Consider the following 19,036-nt stretch of genomic DNA (forward strand, 5'->3'; position numbering starts at 1 on the left):
CTCGACGAGTCTAAAGAAGCATAGCTTCATAAATAAAGGAAATCATTTTTAGAGACTTTTATTGATGAATAATACTTAACCACTAGTCTTTCTTTTTTTTTTAGAAACGTTAAAAGAAATTCAATATTAGGGGGGTAGCCTACCAGTAACTGTGCACCACTCTTCTTATTTTTCAAAGTGGTTAAATGTGCGAGTTTTAAATTTATGGCCAGATTCAAATCCTGTCAATGAAAGAAATAAGCCATTGCTTTTTTATACAAATATTATTGCATTATAAACAATTTAAGTAGAGAAAAATATCTCATTACTTGTGGACTGTTCCGGCGCCAGACCCTGGGTCGGTGACTCCGGTCCCGACGGGGTAGAGAGAGACGACAGGCGTGCTTCTAGCGGCGCATGCAAGCTGCATTCACAATGGAGCGAGAGGGCGCGGCCCGCGGACGCAACCGGCCATTATCCTCCTGCGAGTCGAGGCGGCCACATTCCTGGCGGAGCTTGGGGCGCGGCGGCCCTTCCACCCCCCTCCCCCCCCTCACCCCACGGCTACCTTCCGGCGCGACAGACGCACGCTGTCGGCTGGTTTCGGCTTCAGTCGGCTTCGTCCGTTCTTTAGTCGTGCAGTGTAAAATAGCAACGTAGAAAGTCCAAAATATTGATTTAAATTAATGATGGATTATTGCTTTCCGTTCCTGAGAGTATTTGTAATGAAAACCAGGGTACAACAGCGATGATGTACATTCAAGATACTATGGTTAATCAGTTCTTCCTATTAAACGAATTATTCAGTACATGCAAAGTAGTTTAATATAATAGAGTCAAGAAGAGAATATCAAATATTTTAACTTAAGCAGCCAAAATTGTTTACCTGAATAAGTTCTTTGGGCTGTCATTATTAAAAAAAAAAAAAAAAATTCTGATCGCACATGCGACTGCGATAAGGTATACCAGCGCCAGCTGTTTCTCTCTTGCAATTGGCGGTCGTCTGCAAAGAGATGCAACTGCCTCATTTGAATGGACCACTTAGGAAGCGTTTGTTTCCACGCTGAACTACTGTGTGATTGGAGTGCTGACAGAAACTCAAACCAGCAACGAAGCACAGGCGATGCTACAGGGTTTTAACTCTCAGATAGTCTCGAAAATCTTTGGCGAAAAAAAAATACACGCCCCCAGTCATAGCTGTATGTTATAAAACTTTATCATTGTCAGTGGTTCGTGGTTGGCTGGGTTTTGTATTTCAGGAACCAATCACAGCCACCCGGCGCGGGAGCCAACGCTCCAGATTGGCTCGGCAGACGGCTGCCAAATCCATTAGAACACTTGCTATCTCAGGCATACCTCATGAGCGATCAGATTATTTCGCAAAAAAAAAAAAAAAAAATACATGTCGCTATTATAGACTTCAAGCCGACGACCCTGAGCCATTTACTTTTGAGTGAGCTTATCGAGACCTGAGAGGGATAGCCCCCAGAGAAAAGGACGTCCGGAGACTCCACCCTGGAAAATTTGAATAAACACTTTGAAACAACATTTTTTAAATCAACCTGGTACTAAAATTTCGATTATGGTTTTGGTAATTTGTCTTAAGAAATTTAAATTTCCTGATAAATTATTCTCAGGTTAGATTTTAAAAATGCTACGGATCAACATCTGTTTAAAACACGTCATTATATGAGCCATTTATTTTTTGAAAAATATTTATGTATTACGCAATCATGAAAACCCAAAAATCAATTGACCAGCACATTAAATTGGTCTAGCCCTGTGGGCAGAATTGCAGCATCTCTCCCTTACTTGAAGGTTTGGTGGAGAGGCATGGGGCACAGAGTTGCCAGCCATACTACACACAAGAATTATTTGTGTACACTCACTTGTACATTCGGGTACTTCCGAGCACAAGAAGTTCTCAGTTCAGATGTTATTCAGATACATACACAAAACCAAAATTTAAAAACAAAATATTGCTGTCTTCTTTAATACAAATATAATATTCTCTTATCTGTCAAATCTCATAATATCGTGAGAACACAAAATTTGATAGTTTAAATGCATGTTGTCTCTACTGCTAAAACCCGTGCGCAGGATTTTAAAAAGCGTCGATTGGACGCTAAAGGAGTGGGGGTGTTTAGTGTAAACGTTCAATTCTACTATTCCAGTCATATGTGAGAAACAGTATTTTCAGGTTAAAGTTTGTTTTTTAAAATGGTTGTAAATATTGCCTGTAATATAAATATATTGACGTAAATTTGTGTTTTGCTTTAATAATGTAGCCGAAGATGTTTTTAGTGAGAGATATCCCTGGACCTGTTGTCGCCGACCTACTTTTTTCTCTTGATACTAGCTGCAACTTGATCCTGTGGTTCTCCAGAGATCCTTAGGAATAAAGCAGAGCCGAGACTGTTTTCAAAAAGGCAGATATGTTTAATGTCAGTAAGTTAGGTCAGGGCAACGAATGTTTTTCTACCATAACTGGTTTTCCATTCCTAGTTTTTGAGGGTTTTTGTTTTCCTAAATTCGGGTATATTTGCGTACCCGAGAGCATATTCTCGGGTACCGGGTACGGACATACGTGTACCTGAATTCGGGTACGTCTGGCAACACTGACGAGGCGTGTATTTGCCGTCCCACGTGATAAGACGGGAAAGAGGGGGGGGTGGGACAAGTCATAGATCGCAGGACCGCCGCCGCCAGGAGGTCGTGGGAGACCATCCAGGTCCCCGGCTCTCACGGCCATCGGCCATCGACACTCCCACTCCCCGCGCAGCGAGCAAACAACTGCCCGGTCGCAGTTCTCTTGTGCTTCCGAGCAATAGCTTAGGATTTGGGGGGAAGAAACCTTAACCTAGTAGCGACACTCGATGGTGCTTCTTAGAGGTGTAAAAGTAACGAAAAAAAGCGTACCCGTATGTATTCGTTACTATAACGTTACGTTACTCGTTACTTCTGTTACCTTATAACATGCTATGTTATGTTAGAGCAACGAATCGAGTCGTATTGTGTACGCGTACAGTATGACGTCGCGGCGTCGCAACATTCGTAATTTGTAGAAAATGCATTACATACCAAACTGCGTAAGGTGCATTTTTTTCACTTTTCCGTATTTTTAACCATACTTTTCTTTAAGTCATACTAAATATAATTTGATTTAATAGGTAAAGCACCTTTAATAAACAGTAAAAAAACTTGAACGACGAATTTCCATATTATACTTTACTTAATAAACAAACAACTTTCTTTGTAACTTACGTATTTCAATTCACCGAATCAGCGCGCGCAAGCGTAAAACATACGATCAGCAAACGTTTCAATAAACGCATACGAAAAATGCGAGTAACGAAATGCATTCGTGCGTAAAGTTTCGTTACTCGGTACCAGATGGCGCACCCGTTACTCAGTAACGAATGCATAAGGTTTGCTACAGCTCTGGTGCTTCTAGAGCTGTGTCGCCTCTACGTGCAAGGCTATGAAACTGGCGCGCAGTCTTCTCGTCGTGCACAGGCCAACTATTATGTATGAGCGGTTATCATAACATTATACGGCGGAGAAGTGTCGACGAAGGTGTGATGCATATAAAGGCAGTGTTATAATGTACAGCTAAGTATAGTGGCGTGTACTTTTTCGCGAAAAAATTTCGAGACTAGCTGAGAGTTAAAACATTTTGGCATCGATTGTGTGTTACGTGACTGGTTGGCTGGTTTCTTTCAGGCGTGTGTCTACTGTCAAAACTACAATCACCAGAGCGAAAGAAAATGCGTCCTTAAAGCCTGCCCCACACGACACCCATTTCCTTAGCAGTTTTCATGTAATTTTTATGCTAGCGCGCCTGCTCCCGTGTGGGTAACATTTCAGCACCCTTCCAAGGGGTCTGGCTCTGGGTATAAAAGTTTTCATAACAGAAGTCTTAGCCAAAACCGTAATAGAACGTGTTCTATTTTTCTGCTATACCCACGAGCTGGAGCCGTCAAGATGGCGGACCCACGTGTTGCAATATAACCCCGTATATAGTCTGTATTGTCAACATTAAGGGACGTAACAAATGTAATGGTATGCCAAATGAAACTTTATAATAGTAAAACTACTATGGAATATATTTGTTAAGCTGAAATTGCCACAGAAAGAAGTAATCGGAAATTTTAAAATAGGTACATCAAGAAAATACGTTGCACTTTATAATACCCATTATCTCCTATTAAATTCGGAGATGTTGCGGTAGCGTAGTGGCAAAGGGCACGATGGCAGCGGTAGAAGAGTGGTTTTGAATGTGGTTCGAATCCTCATCAGTTCAATTTTTTTTTTTAGTTTTTTTTTAAATAACAGATTTTTAAATTGTACATACTGTGCTTTCTGCAAATATAAATTATTAGAATTAATTTATGATATAATATTATTAACTACATTTAGGTGTCTCAGTCCATTGATTTTATTCATAGTAGCTACTACGTACCTAGATTTATTTTTACTTTTAAAAAAGTAAAGTAAAATCACACGTTCACAAATAATTTAAACCCAAAAGTTAATTTTATAATTAAAACGCCAACGTTTATTAAGAAACGAGTGTCCATAAATTAATAATGAATAAACTGATACTTCATAGCGACACACCTGTGAGGGTAAACAAAACATGCAAAATGTTTTTCTTCACCTAAGATTTAAATTTATTACGCGGTATGTGCGTGTTTATTTGTCTCACTGGGTTACAAAAAATATTAGTTACAATTCCTCTAATTATGTAGTTAAATATATAAGTAATCAATAAATCTTATATATAACATATATGAATCGGTAGCATTTTTTTACTATTACAATGAAATTAGCTTGATTAACTGTATAATTAAATTAATATTAGAATTTAAACCGTACATAAACTACATTTAGTAAACCCAATGTCCCATGTATCATTTAAATTTATATATTTTTAGATTTTGAAATTAACCTACAACTTAAAAATATATTTGTAATTCCAAAATTGCTCTTAATTTGTTTTTAAATACTAAACCAATTTTGTTATTTATTTGCAAATGAAAAATATAAGATAAAATATCAAATAATATTTCCGCAAGTTACATAATTTTTAACACAAACAGGTGTAACTTTCACTTTTTTTTCAGTATTTTGATAAGTTGACTACGACAGGTTTATCCTCCCCTGATATGTTTGCTTTGGTCGGCCACTGCGTTGGCTGGTTTTCTGTTAGCATTCTAGGTATCGTGTGTATGGAGTTAAGAAATCTTTCTGCGGTTCTGCTATACAAATTTTTATGAAAATTTTTATACCCATGGGTATAACAGAAGTTATAGCAGAAAATGGGCATCGTGTGGGGTGGGCTTAATGGCCCGTTTAAATAGCGCAGTTGCTTTTCTTTTTTGCAAAAGGTCGCCAAAAACCAGAGAGAAACATCTGGTGTGGACATATCTTATTGCAGTCAAATGGGCGTTTAGAATTTTTTATTTGTAAAAGAAATTGCAGTGATTTGTGTGCCGACAGTAGACATGTACCTTAGAGAAACTCTAAATATCACGAAACACAAACCTTCAGGCGGTTTCGAAATCTTTTCGTGAAAAAATGATTTCATGATTACGTTTAACAGTATGTATCTAATTGTTGGACTAAAAATAATCTAAAGTTTCTCGGGGATACTTTTAGATTTGAAAAATGGCTTACGTGGTATGAAGTTAAAGAGTTGCCATTGACAGTCCCACAGAAGCACATTATCAACGAAAAAACTGCACGCCAGTTCTGTGCCTGGCGCGTAGAAGCGAAGAGGTGTGTGATGCGCAAGCCAATGTCGCCCTTAACAACTCCTCGATTTTTTCATGAGGTCTGCAACTGTTCAATATATCCGCCTCTCCCCAATCCCCTTCGAGACTTACTTACATATAACTTGCACCGCGCTGATATCAGAAAACATACCGTTTGAAATTGCAGGACCCGTGGAATAAGTAAGACAAGGAGGGAAAATTAGTTAGTGTTAGGTGTCTATCAATGTTCTTTAAATAAACGTGAGAAATTTTTTCCAGTGAACACCCGTTATTACTTCTGCATGCCTTGGAAGTTGAGATAAGTCATGTACTGTTACAGCTTGAAGGTAATTATTACTTCAGAAGAAACTTATGGATCACGAACTTTCAGGGACAGCTTTTAATTTCTTTGTGGTCTTAACCTTCCAAGAAAGAAAAAAAACTACCGATTTCAATTTTTTTAAAAGTATTGTATTTCTACGCAATGAATTGTGTTAGGCAGACAGGTTGCTGTCTCATGGTGAAAACGAGCAAACAACATAATTTATGACATGGAGCTTCAAAGCATACAGTTTTTCTTGTTTATATAGGCTATGTAACAATATTATTAAACATGTTTGCACAACATCGCTTTTAATAAATGATATTTTACCTGGAAGTAAACTACGTAAATGTTAGTTATTTTCTTTTTTTTATTTTAAATAGGTTTTCAAGTCATTAGGTTTACATAAATGTTCTTCTTTCTCAAACAGTCGTAATATTATCTCTCCTTGCTTGAAAATAAGTTTATTCAAATGAGAATACTACTGACAGAGCTGATATTTATAAATAAATTTAAAAACATTATGCAAGAAAATTATTAAAGGGAAAAATGAAAAGAAAAATCAGTCGAATAAAAATGTAAAAAAATCAAGTAATAATTATAAGAACTGCAATATTAAAAGAAAATGAAAACATTACTTCACAAAGATAAAGGCCAACGTGAGAACAAGCATGTTTTTTATTAATTGGACAAAGCTAAACTGGGAACCAATAAAAATATGGAGTAATAAAGAGTTCAAAAACAAACCAGAACATAAAACACAATATCTACCTTAAGTATTAATGAGCACTTTCTTAGAAGCTAATTTTGTTTGAGAGACGAAGACCAAAGTCGTTGCCGCTGTTCTGACCTTGGACTACTAACAGTATGTTTGTGAAATTAAGTCCATCAGCATGTGGGAATTATCAATTCTGGAAAATCTACATCGTAACGTAAACAGTGCAGAAAGCGCCCTTCGTTTCCCTGAAAGCTTGGCCACTTGTAAACAGCGTGTGCTTATTTACCAGACGACTCTTGGAAATTCCCGAACGGTTGAGTGCACATGTTTACTTGGTGCGTGTGCGTGTGTGTGTGTGATTGTTGGGTGACAACTTTCTAGCCCGGAGAGAAATCTGACGCTTTTTCACCCACCGTTACTCGTTGCGCAACGTTCAGCTTTAGGATGCAGGAAGCGCCTCGAGTCAGCAAAGGAAATGGAAATGGATTACGCATAAATTCCTGGCGACCATTAAAAAAATTCCTAATTGAATTTTTTATTTTTACCCTGAAACATGTAATAATATTCCATGTTTTTTTTTGCTAGACTGACAAATCATTGTCCACACAAATTTAAATTAAAAATACGTTTGCTACATAATGCTTAGTTATTTTCACTTAAGTATGATTACATAAGTGAACCTACATTAGCAACAACACGCTATTATAAGTTGTGGTGAGTTAACACGCCACGTAAATTGCAAAGACAAATGTGAAACAGTCTTTCAGTACTCGCCAGAGATGTGTAACATCTAACATCGGTAATGAGCACAGTCATGTGTTCTCATGTTACAATACACTTATTGTACGAAAATTTAGGCAGAAATCTAAAAAAAAAAAAAAATAAATAAATAAATAAAATAGTGCCGAGCTTGATAAATATACGCAAAGGGGGTTTTAAACTACATTTCTAGACGAAGTATCCGCAACCACCGCTATAATACGTTGCCGGAGCAACTACGTCAATCTTTTGATTTGCAGAGCAAAATGTTATACTTTACAATTAAACGGCTCCGATAAAAGGGATAAAGAAAAAAAAACTAAATTCCAGGTTTGAACCTTATTTTCGACAATAAATATTCCTTAATTCTGCCAATTTTGTTAAAATCCATTAAATTTTAAATACTATAATGTTTCCCTTTGGCTTTTAGAACGTTGGTAAGTGACATCCGCCACAGATGGCAGCACTGTGGTTACACATTTCCGTTCCATGTGACTTCTGTTCCATTCACAAAATTACTCCTACCAAACGCCGTATACAGAGAGCTAAGGTGTTGCACATTAAGATGTACATATTAAGAGTCGTTGATGGCGAGTTTGACGGACGGTAAGGTGAATTCCTATGCACAGGGTGACCATGGGGTAGTTCAAGCATGCACAGGTCCACTCATCAGGTCTGACAGGTGACACTGATCTCTCCTTGCGGGTTACAAATCCCGAGATTTAACTTAGAAGTAGAGCTCAGGTGAGGCTGCGAGGCACCTTATCCTCGCGGCCAACATCTACCCTGCCTACAAACACGGGACGATAGCCTTAACAAGTTAGTGTCAACGATTCGTGCCGTAAAAGAAAACAGCAGGAAACATTATTTTTTATATGGAATATTATTTACAGCTGGATTAGTATAACAGATGACTTATCAAAGCGTAACGAAAATTAAAAAGCTAAGGATTGGGGCGATCGATGGCGCAGATAGTTGGGAGGTAAATTGAGTGCCCCTCTTCTCACTCTAGGGCAAGCGTTAGTGAAGCTACGCTTCTGTGCTGCAATTTTCAATACGCTGGAAACGACAAAAAGTTTTCTCTTAAACTTCATGTTTGATTTTTAGTTTCCACTGTAAAACATGGTACACTAGTGTATAGAGATCTATTTTCAAAGCATGAATACAAGTGTTTTAATACGTGTGTTCACTACATAAAAAAACCATCCCTTTATCTTCTAAGTTTCACTTCTAACTATAGTGTCGTTTTTCACCTGTCTCGGAGATCAAAACTAAAATTTATATTTTGCTAAGTTTATGTTAGGTCAGGTTACATAAACGAAAAGAAAAAAAGGTGTTCTTTATTGTTTCCGTTTAGGAAGGTATGTTTAAGCACGTCTGGTGATCTAGTGATACACTTTTGCTATGGTTTAGGTCAGCGACACTTTATTCGGAGAACGACTCTGCTCAAGAGCTCAACGTGCCGGGATTCGATGACGTACGACACCCGTCATTGGCGAAACTATCGCCACCTACACGGGCCCCCTAGAGCTGTAGTGGAATGGATACGCCGTTCCATCGGAACCTGGAGGTGTCTGGGGAAAACCTACAATAAAAGGCTGAGGCGACACATCCCAGCATCACTCTGCCTCCCGTTCCCTCTGGACCCGTTCGGCTAACCTGGATTGTGACGATTAACCCCCATTTTTTTATTTAATTAATCTCTATTTTTTGTAAATGAAACAGAAATATTCATGTGAAATTACAGTTATTTGTAAATTTGTACATCTACATCAAAACAACTGTATCGCTACAAAATTAGTGTCCACGTTAATACTGGGTTCAGACTCTTACCCCTGGCAGTTGTGCTTTGTGTTGACCCAGTAAAGCACACCGAATAGCTTTCCAGCATTAACTGCGCACATAATAAGTATGAAACAACAAAATAAAGTCAATGGTTGAATATTTAATCGTCATTTTCATGGTTTCAACAAAATCATGCTTGAACTAAACATTAATTAAAATTTAAAATTATGCGACAGTATCCGTAATAAATACTCGGTATTATCTAATAAGAATGTATTTCGTATGATACAAAAAAGGAACCATAGAAATGTGTTGTAAAGAGTCACAATATCTTTCTTGTAGTATTATAAACTATTACTTGGCAACTGGTTTCCAAATGTATCATGTTTTTCCCCCCCTCTCTGTGTGGCGTCTGTGTCCATAACCAGACTTCTGGCCGCGTCGTTGTGTTCGTGCGCGTGTGCGCGCGTGTGTGGCCTTTCACCGGCGCCGGCGACCTCCCTGCGCGGCGACCATCCTCACTCGCGGTCACACCAGTGGCAGGACCCCGGGCCGAATACCTCTGCGGGGTCGTGGAGAGTAGCCTTAATAGTACTGTATACATGAGCCTTACCTAAGCGACCATCCTCACTCGCGATCACACCAGGCGGGACCCCGGGCCGAATACCTCTGCGGGGTCGTGGAGAGGAGCCTTAATAGTACTGTATACATGAGCCTTACCTAAGCGACCATCCTCACTCGCGGTCACACCAGGCGGGACCCCGGGCCGAATACCTCTGCGGGGTCGTGGAGAGGAGCCTTAATAGTACTGTATACATGAGCCTTACCTAAGCGACCATCCTCACTCGCGGTCACACCAGGCGGGACCCCGGGCCGAATACCTCTGCGGGGTCGTGGAGAGGAGCCTTAATAGTACTGTATACATGAGCCTTACCTAAGCGACCATCCTCACTCGCGATCACACCGACTTCTTAACCAGTGGCGGGACCCCGGGTCGAATACCTCTACGGGGTCTTGTTAGGACTGTGGAGAGGGGCCTTAATAGTACTGTAGACAGGAGCCTTATCTACGGGTCGGGAAAGGTGGGGAAAGGTTTATGAAAAAAAAAATTCAATATAATATAATTTTTAAGACGAATAGAAACCTGAAATTGGACAATGATTTTGCTTATTTATGTGCTTAATTCTAACAATAAATATTAATAACAAAAAATGATTTCAGCGTTATTAAAAATTAAAATAAGTAACTTTAGTGTTATATAATGAATAATGACCCACAATTGAATAACAAACATTTTACGATACATATGTAGGGAAGGGGTGGATTTTAAAAGGTCCGTGAATACAATATGTTATTTTGGGGCGATGCAAGGTGACAATGCAAATGTGAGAAGCAGTGGTCAGTGTCAATAGTTAATAAAAGTTTATTCTTATAAACGTACTTATTGATTTTTTTTTTCAAATCCTACCTCTCCCCACCACGTTGGAAATATTCCTGTATTTTCCAGAAGTTAGGTCGGCCATTTAAAGGTTTTGATCTTTACGATTTGTAATATTCTGTTATTTCTATGCACCGAAAACAAACGATGATAGAAGTAGATACCTACCCTAAATGTAACTCTTTAGTCATTGAAAGCGTAATGTGTTGTGTGCTGTCACCGTTGTTTCGTCCAGATTATTTGTTTTGTTCCGTCTCTTGTGTTGTCCGGAGTTGTGTTGTATTCTGTAATTACCGATCTTGTTGATGCTACAGTTATCGTATGTTTCGATTTTCTGTTCTGTCTAAATGCTGTCTTATAATATGGCATTTGACATCAGCTGTGTTTATGTATTTATGTGCTTATGTATTCATCTTTGTTGTCCAATTCTTAAGTTTTACATTAAAAACGAAAGTTAAAAATCAATTGATTTTTTCTAAGATATTATGTTAAACCAAAGAATGAAATTAACTTAAAATTTTCAGGATCAATTTTTTTTTCAAATTTATTTGTTGGATGAATTTACTACTAATAAAAATTTCTATATGAAAATTAAACTTTTTTGTATTCTTAATATAGCTTTTTTTAAATTAATAGCTATATATTATATAAATTGTGCCAACTCTATTTCACAAAATTGGACATATTGTGCTTTACATTGTGGTAAAGATTTTTCAAATTCAGCTATAACATAATTTTTAATATGTTAGTTAATTTACTTCGACGTGTTATTATTACCAGCTTTCAAAAATTATTATTTTTTTTTAACAGTTAACTATTTGAACATATATAATTTTTCAAATTTTGCAGGAGAAGGTTTTGTTAGGGAATCATTAAAAGTAACGTAATAAAAAAATTTAAAAATATCAACTAGCGTCTTTTAAAATATTAATTTTATTAAAAAACGAAATTTCTACTTAATTATTCATTCAGATTTTTGGAAGCTAATTAATGCCAAGCATAAATTATTCTATAAAAAATTTTTGAAAAGGTTTTATGAAGAATTATCAGCTGAATCTGAGCATTTTACTTAAGACGAAATGGCTAAATTACCACTGATTGTATTCTGGTTATATTTAAATACTCAGAACAGAGTGTTGGATGAATGAAATTGCTGTCTTTCGAAAAGCAATATAGGTACTTACGGGCTTTTCCATTTACTGTTTCTTTCTACTTTAATGAGATACTGAGTATCCTATAATTTTTTGACAGGAACGACAGTTTAAGTTGCCGAGAGAGCGGAAGTAATTTCCTGTTGCACTCGGGTCAACGACGTGGCTTACGTAGATGACGGATCTCAAACCGGGAAGCGAGTTGGGTAACCGCCGTTAAAACATTACGACGCTTCCTGCGCCGTGAAATATGGAGGAGAAGTCAACCGTTCATTCACAACGCCCACTTCTGTTGCGTAATTTCCAGGAGAAGCGGTTTCCTTATCGAATTTCTGTTTCCCCTCTTCAAATTACAAGCTAGTGCCTCGGATGGAGTTAACTACTTCGTAAAGTGAAAAAAAGGTAAATTTGCGTGGTCTTCTTAAACCTACGTATGACAAATTCTGCGCGTACTTATATAGTGCAAGAACATGATAATTTTGTTGCGATATATTCTACATGTTGAACTGACAACGTTTAAATACTGTTTGTTGTGTATGAAACAAAGTTCAAACGTCAAGTAAACAGCGTGTCTTTATTGGTCTATGAAGTAGGTGCTTGTTCTTAATTTGAAAGAAGTTAATCTGTTTAGCAATGCTGAAAAGATTGTTAAATATCTTGAAAGAAACTCACAAAGAAGAATCGTTAGAAGTCCATCGTGAACAGACTGTTGTCAAACAAAATTATATTAAGAATACATCATCAAGGAATCAGCGTTGAAAATCATTAAAGTAAAAAAAAATTATCTTTTTCTATCCAAATGGGAGACGAAATTTTGAATTCAATTACGAATATGACAAAGACTACATACATAAACTTCCTATCATTTTACTTCAATTGTAAATATTAATAGTAGCTCTCATAACTAATAAAGTGCTATGTTGTGTGCATCGTATGCCATTCTGCATGTCTGACCTCATATGTGTAAGATACTCATAATACTTCATGACACCCAAGCTAGAGTTGCTCTCGTATTTTAAATAATCAATCATTTGAAAATAATTAGTATTTATTTTATTTAAAATGGAATGATTGAAGAAATCTATAGCCTTTGAACCGGCTAGGGATTGTTTCAGACAAGCCGTGAAGGTACAGCTGCCTTATGGTGGCTTGTAATGGAAAGACGAGCTTGGACAAGCAAGTTGGTAACTTTGTAAGTAACGCATTTTGTAGTGAAGTGTTGGTTTGCAGGGAAATAGTTCAGGAGGAATTTTAAAAGAATTAGAAGTTTACAACTGAATCGCCATTGGAAGTTTACTGAATGAGCACAAGGTGATCACTGAGCTACAGATAATTCAGTTAATGTTTTCATGCTGTTTCAGTGGTTACCTAATAAGTATTTTTAGTTCAATATATTAAAGCCCTAAATGAATATTATTTAAAACTACATTTTTTTTTCTTTTTTCCTTTGCAGTTGTTTATATGAATATATATATATATATATATTTAAAATAAAATTATTTTGTTGTTTAAACGGGTACTGTTTTGAAAATCAATGAAATGAATTACGTTTATTCAAAGCTTATATATATCATAAACATTAGGTTGGACGAAGAGCTTCTAAGAAAGTTATGAACAATCTCGTAATGAAATAGTAGAATTGCAAATTCAAGTAAAAAGGCACACATTGCTGATTATATAAGTGAAAATTAAAAGAAAAATCATTATAAATGTTTCAATCAACTTATAGCTACGCCCTACATTTGTTATGATCTTTTATAAAAAAGTATTAAATTATTATTAAATAAATTCACTGTAAGACACATATAGCTTTGGGCGAGAAAGAACGTTTTACCACGTTTTTTAAGCTACTGCGTTGAAATAGAGGTACAAGGTCAAGGCGTGAGACACAATTTTGGTAAATTTAAATATTTTTGATAACGTCATCCTGCAGATCTAACAGTAGTTATCTTAAAATAGGCAAACCGTCAAGCAATAAACGACCGCTGGCTGCCTGTATCTTAGAGATGTATTCTCAGGCCCTGTTAGTCGAACTTAATATCTACTAGTTTCTACCGTCAATTGAAGTATTTTAAATTTTTGAATAACTATGTATAATGTCCAATTTAAAGTTATATAGATGCCATATGAATATGTAATATTTTGTAACCAATTAATTACTGATTTATAAATCACGTATATTTTATGAATTAATTCTTTCAAAGATTGAAACAACATAAACGTTGAAAATTTAATTTTTTTAAGTAAACTGATGCCTGACGACTAAAAATAATTTTTATGTATACAGATTATATTATAAATACTTTATTTAAATTTTATTAAAACATTCCTTAGTTAAATGAAAAGTTAGGTGAGCCATGAAAAGTTAACCGAGTGATATAAGCTTCTCATTTGAAATAAGTTTTGTTAGTATTTCACTTAAACGTTTGCAAAATTACAAGATTGAACTTACTTTCATAGATAACATTTTATGTAAAACAATATTTCAAGTTTTGATTAAATATTTGTGCCATATATATATATATATATATATATATATATATATATATATATATAAAGTTAAATTTTGTTTAACAGGGCATATATTTAAATAGAATTTGTTGCCATATTAAAAATAATCCTCAAAAAATTTTATAACACGAAAGTTTTATTTTTTATAACGAAAATAAATATTTGGTAAAAAATTTAACAGTCTCTTTTGCAGATTTATTGGTGCAAGTTAAAATTTTATGTTTAAGTGTATAAAGTCATAGTTTGAGGTGTCCATAACAAGCACCCCGAATCGGTGTATTTATGGGCCGCAGACAAAAATTAACTGTAATGCTCATCATTATTCAGTTTAAATGAAGTGTTAAAGGAGCATTTACATGTGTTCTACGTCAAAAACCTACTTTCCTTTTAATGATTTGAGAAAATATTCTTATATGTGTGAGTACGGATTGCAGTAACATTATTAGAAAATTATTTGGTTTGGGCGACTTTGACAGTTGCTGAGGCATAGCATTAGTCAAATTATCTCCACGACAAAATAAAATTTTCCGTCTACGTCAATATTAGTGCATAGAGAGTTGAGGAAGAAAATACAATTCCAATAGTTCTTATGTAACTGTTGGACATAACGAATGATGATCAATAAAAATTTTATTTTTATTTTAAAAGTTTTTGACGAAAAATATAAACGTCTTATGACTTTCTATCAATAGTAACATTTTATATGATTATAAGTACATATTTACGCATTTTGATATACAAGATGGGCTAAGTTTGGTTTACGTGTGGATATTTAAACATAGTAATTTCAGTATTTACAAATTCAATGTAATTTGAACGTTTACTATTGATCGTTTTTACTTTCTACACAGAAAGATAGACAATTTTTGATATTTTATTTTAATGATAGTATTTTCGACGGCCGGTTTGTACGCCAGTAGACGTATGGAACAGAGGGAAAGGGAGGCTTTCTCCGAAAGTAAATAATATATTACAATCAAAAATACAGTACTAATCTAAGCATTACCAGAGTTTCAAACTCAGGGTACATCGCAGTTGACTAAAACGCATTTATATTCATTATTATGGAATAGTAAATATATTTAAATTTTTTTCAATTATAGGGTATAACTTTGCGTCATAATAACGTGCAGCATTAAAATTTGTGGTTATAAATTCTCAAAAATAATAAACTATTTAAGAAAATTTATCGTTTACGTTAGCCTTTTACTACAAAAAAATTGCGTAGTAACCGAAAACCACTTGCAAGACAAAATGTTAGCCAAACCACATGTATAACACAAATTAAGTATTTGACCCAACATGAAATAAATATGTCTTGAGCAAATATGGTTTCAATAAATTTTATTGGTTAAGACATTAACAATGTAAATAGCGTGATAATTTTTGGTTTCTCAAGCTTGTTACTGAGCTTCAGCTAAACATATTTTCTAAAATAATTTTACGAACGTAATTCTTTAGTATTTTTGCTAGGGTTAGCTTTATTACTTAATGCAGATGAGAAATAGGAATACACGAGGAAACCTGGAAGAAGGTTTTAACTAGAAGGGCAAAACCATCATAAAATTTTTAATAATTGCTTACAAATATAACAATTTTCATTCAATTAGAGTTAAAAAGAATTATTAATGTTATTGAGTAAATGATGTGAACTACATTGCTGTAGATGAGCAAGGCTGTGGTATATCTCGACAACGTAGAAATCATATGAACAAGAATGCACTCAGGACTCGAACTCAGAGCAAATGCAATCGAAGGCCGACGCCTTAGTGACCTCGGCAACAGATGTTCACTTTCTCTTCGCGAAATCAACTACTGCGACGCGAGTAAGGTCAAACTCTACGAATTTGCGCTAGCGCAACGGTAAGAAATCAGTTCCCAGTCGAACCCAAGACATTTCATAGCTGCCGTGCCGAGAGATAATGATGAAAACGGAAGCGTTGGGGAGGTGTTTATTATTCTTTCCATGAACTTTTTTAAAACACTAGTCATTTCCCCGAGATACTTCTGAATACATAACCCAATTAACTTCATTTCATACTGGAAAATTCGATTTTTTTAAATTCCAACTTTTTTTTTACGATGGGTGCGTATGGTGGTACGCAAGTGTAAGGTGTGAAATCAACACAATGATTCTTAAGTTTTACTATAAAATTGCCGTCTTTCTTGCGAGCAGCATGTCTGACACACATTTGGCAAGCCATGGGTTCGATTCCCGACTCGTATTTAAGAATAGTTATTTTTTCTCGGTCATCATTTGGTTGCCTATTAAGTTAAGATTGCATACTAGTAACGTTAGATAACCAATTGTAGGTTATGGGTTGGATTGCGTGTGGGAGGATATATATATATATATATATATATAAAACTTTTATCGTTGACGGCTTGGATTCGGTTGGTATTCTCAATTCCTGAGACGTTATCAAACCATCAAAATGAGTATGGTATGTAAAATATGTTTTTAACCTTGAGTATTTTTCCAGGCATACGTACATTACAGGCAAAAAAAAAAATATGTTTATGGTTATGCAGCAATCCGTTCATATGTACGTAATTTAAATGTGTGTGTGTGTTACTGGGTCCAAGAATCTTAAAAATTGGTATTAAAAAATACTTTGTTGCATTTTTTCCACATATTATAATTTAGTTTGCTGTATTTAATATTTTAATAACAGGAATTCCATTGATAGGCGTCGCGTTCACGCAGTGAGGGCCATGGGTTCGATTCCAAACCCCAGCTTGATTAAATGTATGAACACTGAGTCGATATTCAAATAGTTTAGTCCTTTTTATAACACAGTAAAATCTCTTTTGGCCTCTGTGCGCACCCTTGCAATATTAATACTCACACAAACCTTTTTTTAACACTTTTCATGACCTGAATAAGAATGTAAAGTTTTTATTCAGACTCGTCGGTGAGTTAATTAAAACCTTTGGGTGAGAAAAAATAAAAATAAAAACTAAGCATTATATTGTTCATGCATTTTATGAATTCTTGTGTAAATGTTGGATATATTCAGTTTATTGGTTTGCGAATAAATAGAGTATTTTCGAATAATTTTCATAGCACGATAGATTATATAGCAGGCATTGAAGTTACAGAAGCAAATAAAAAACCTGTACTTAGCCTGGAATAAAAAATTAAACGTTGTCACAGCCAATGAACATAACAAAATCTTGTATATGAACACGTTTTTAATGTATCAGCAAAAAAATAGGAACGTTAAGTCTGGGTGAGTACTTCGATTAAGTTAAGAGTAAACGTGCCTTCACGATCGTAATTAGTTCTGGATTATTAAAGTAGGACCTCAAGTTCTGTTAAATTGGGCCACGCTGATTGTTAAGTTTGAACCATCAAGAACCTTAAAAAAAAAATAATCCTGGGTTGTTCAGGTGGCCAGTGAACCTAATGAGACAGATGAAGGGTGGGGTCGGTGGGATGAAATAGCGACGGAATGCAATGTGCGTGGAAGTGCTTGTCGCAAACCCGTGAAGGGCACACCACACCACGCATGGCCTCCCACGAGACCCGGGGACAGCTCTTCGTCGGGAGGGGTTGGGAGCGTACCTCGGGAGTACCCGGGGGAAATACACCGGCTCCCGTGTGGGAACGAGTCAGGGCAGAGAACCCGGACCACGACAGGCGTGCACGCGGACTCACCTGTGGCCGCCAGCAAGGCGAGGCACGCCAGGAGGGTGCTCATGACGACCTGGAGGGAGTTGCGGAGTCTGCCTTGTACCACGAGACCAGGACGAAGAGGAGGGTCACGCAGTCGCTTCTAGCTCTCGCGGCGACTAAGCTCAGCGCAGGCGCGCGCCCTCGCTTTTTCCTTAGCCGCGCGCCGGCCGCCCATTGGCTGCGGGGCGTCCGTGACGTCACGCCGGGAGAGCGCCCTCACCTCTCCTCCTCCCCCCTTGTCCACAAGCAATCCTCCCCGGGGGGGACACATCCCTACCGCCGGCGGCGATGATGGTGCTGATTGCCTCGGCATGGGGAAACAGAGACCCCCGAGAGAACATTGCGAGACCCCGACACAGAGCGCCACAGGCAAATAGTTCCCTCCCGTAACCCCGAACCATCTCCACGCGTATTTGACGTGACAATTAAAGAAGACGTCAATTGCACGTTCTGTTTCGGAGAACACCGAGCAGAAAATTATTTCAGAATTTATTTTTGTATCTGTAATGTTTTTGCCGAATAGTGTCCTTCGCAATTCGGAAAACTTTCTAACAACCAGCCAGGGTAACAGTTCCCTTACTTATTTCACCCCTATCCCCCTTCTTGGAAGGTTAGTTGAGGCAATGTTTAAATGTAAATACTTACTGAAGTCTCTATGTAAAGGTCTTCACCAAAAAGAAAGAGGCATGGCGTTAATATATAGGATGTCCATAAAAAACACTTTCAATGGTATACAATAACAGTTTAATTTAGACTATTTACAACAAAACCATCATCAACTTTGAGGTAAACTTACCTTTTTTTTTTTTTTTTTTTTACAAATGTTCAATATGTGCACTTTAGTTATACGGCACACATCCAACCTAAAGTCCATCTGTGTCTCAACTTTGGCAAATTATTAGGTAGCGGATGAAAATAGACACGATCATTTATAAAGC

At 36.6% G+C, this 19,036-nt stretch overlaps 1 protein-coding gene across 1 annotated transcript in view; it reads right to left on the bottom strand.

The window, feature by feature from the left end:
- LOC134536298 (protein obstructor-E-like) overlaps positions 1-18,222 on the bottom strand; it is a 37,166-nt gene extending 18,944 nt beyond the window's left edge. Inside the window, exon 1 of the mRNA XM_063376052.1 lies at positions 18,081-18,222. Within this exon, the coding sequence (XP_063232122.1) occupies positions 18,081-18,123 (43 nt within the window). The 5' untranslated portion in view covers positions 18,124-18,222. The remainder of the gene's footprint in view (positions 1-18,080) is intronic.
- Positions 18,223-19,036: the final 814 nt, after the last annotated feature.

Source organism: Bacillus rossius, chromosome 1 (assembly GCF_032445375.1).
Source record: "Bacillus rossius redtenbacheri isolate Brsri chromosome 1, Brsri_v3, whole genome shotgun sequence".
NCBI lineage: Eukaryota > Metazoa > Arthropoda > Insecta > Phasmatodea > Bacillidae > Bacillus > Bacillus rossius.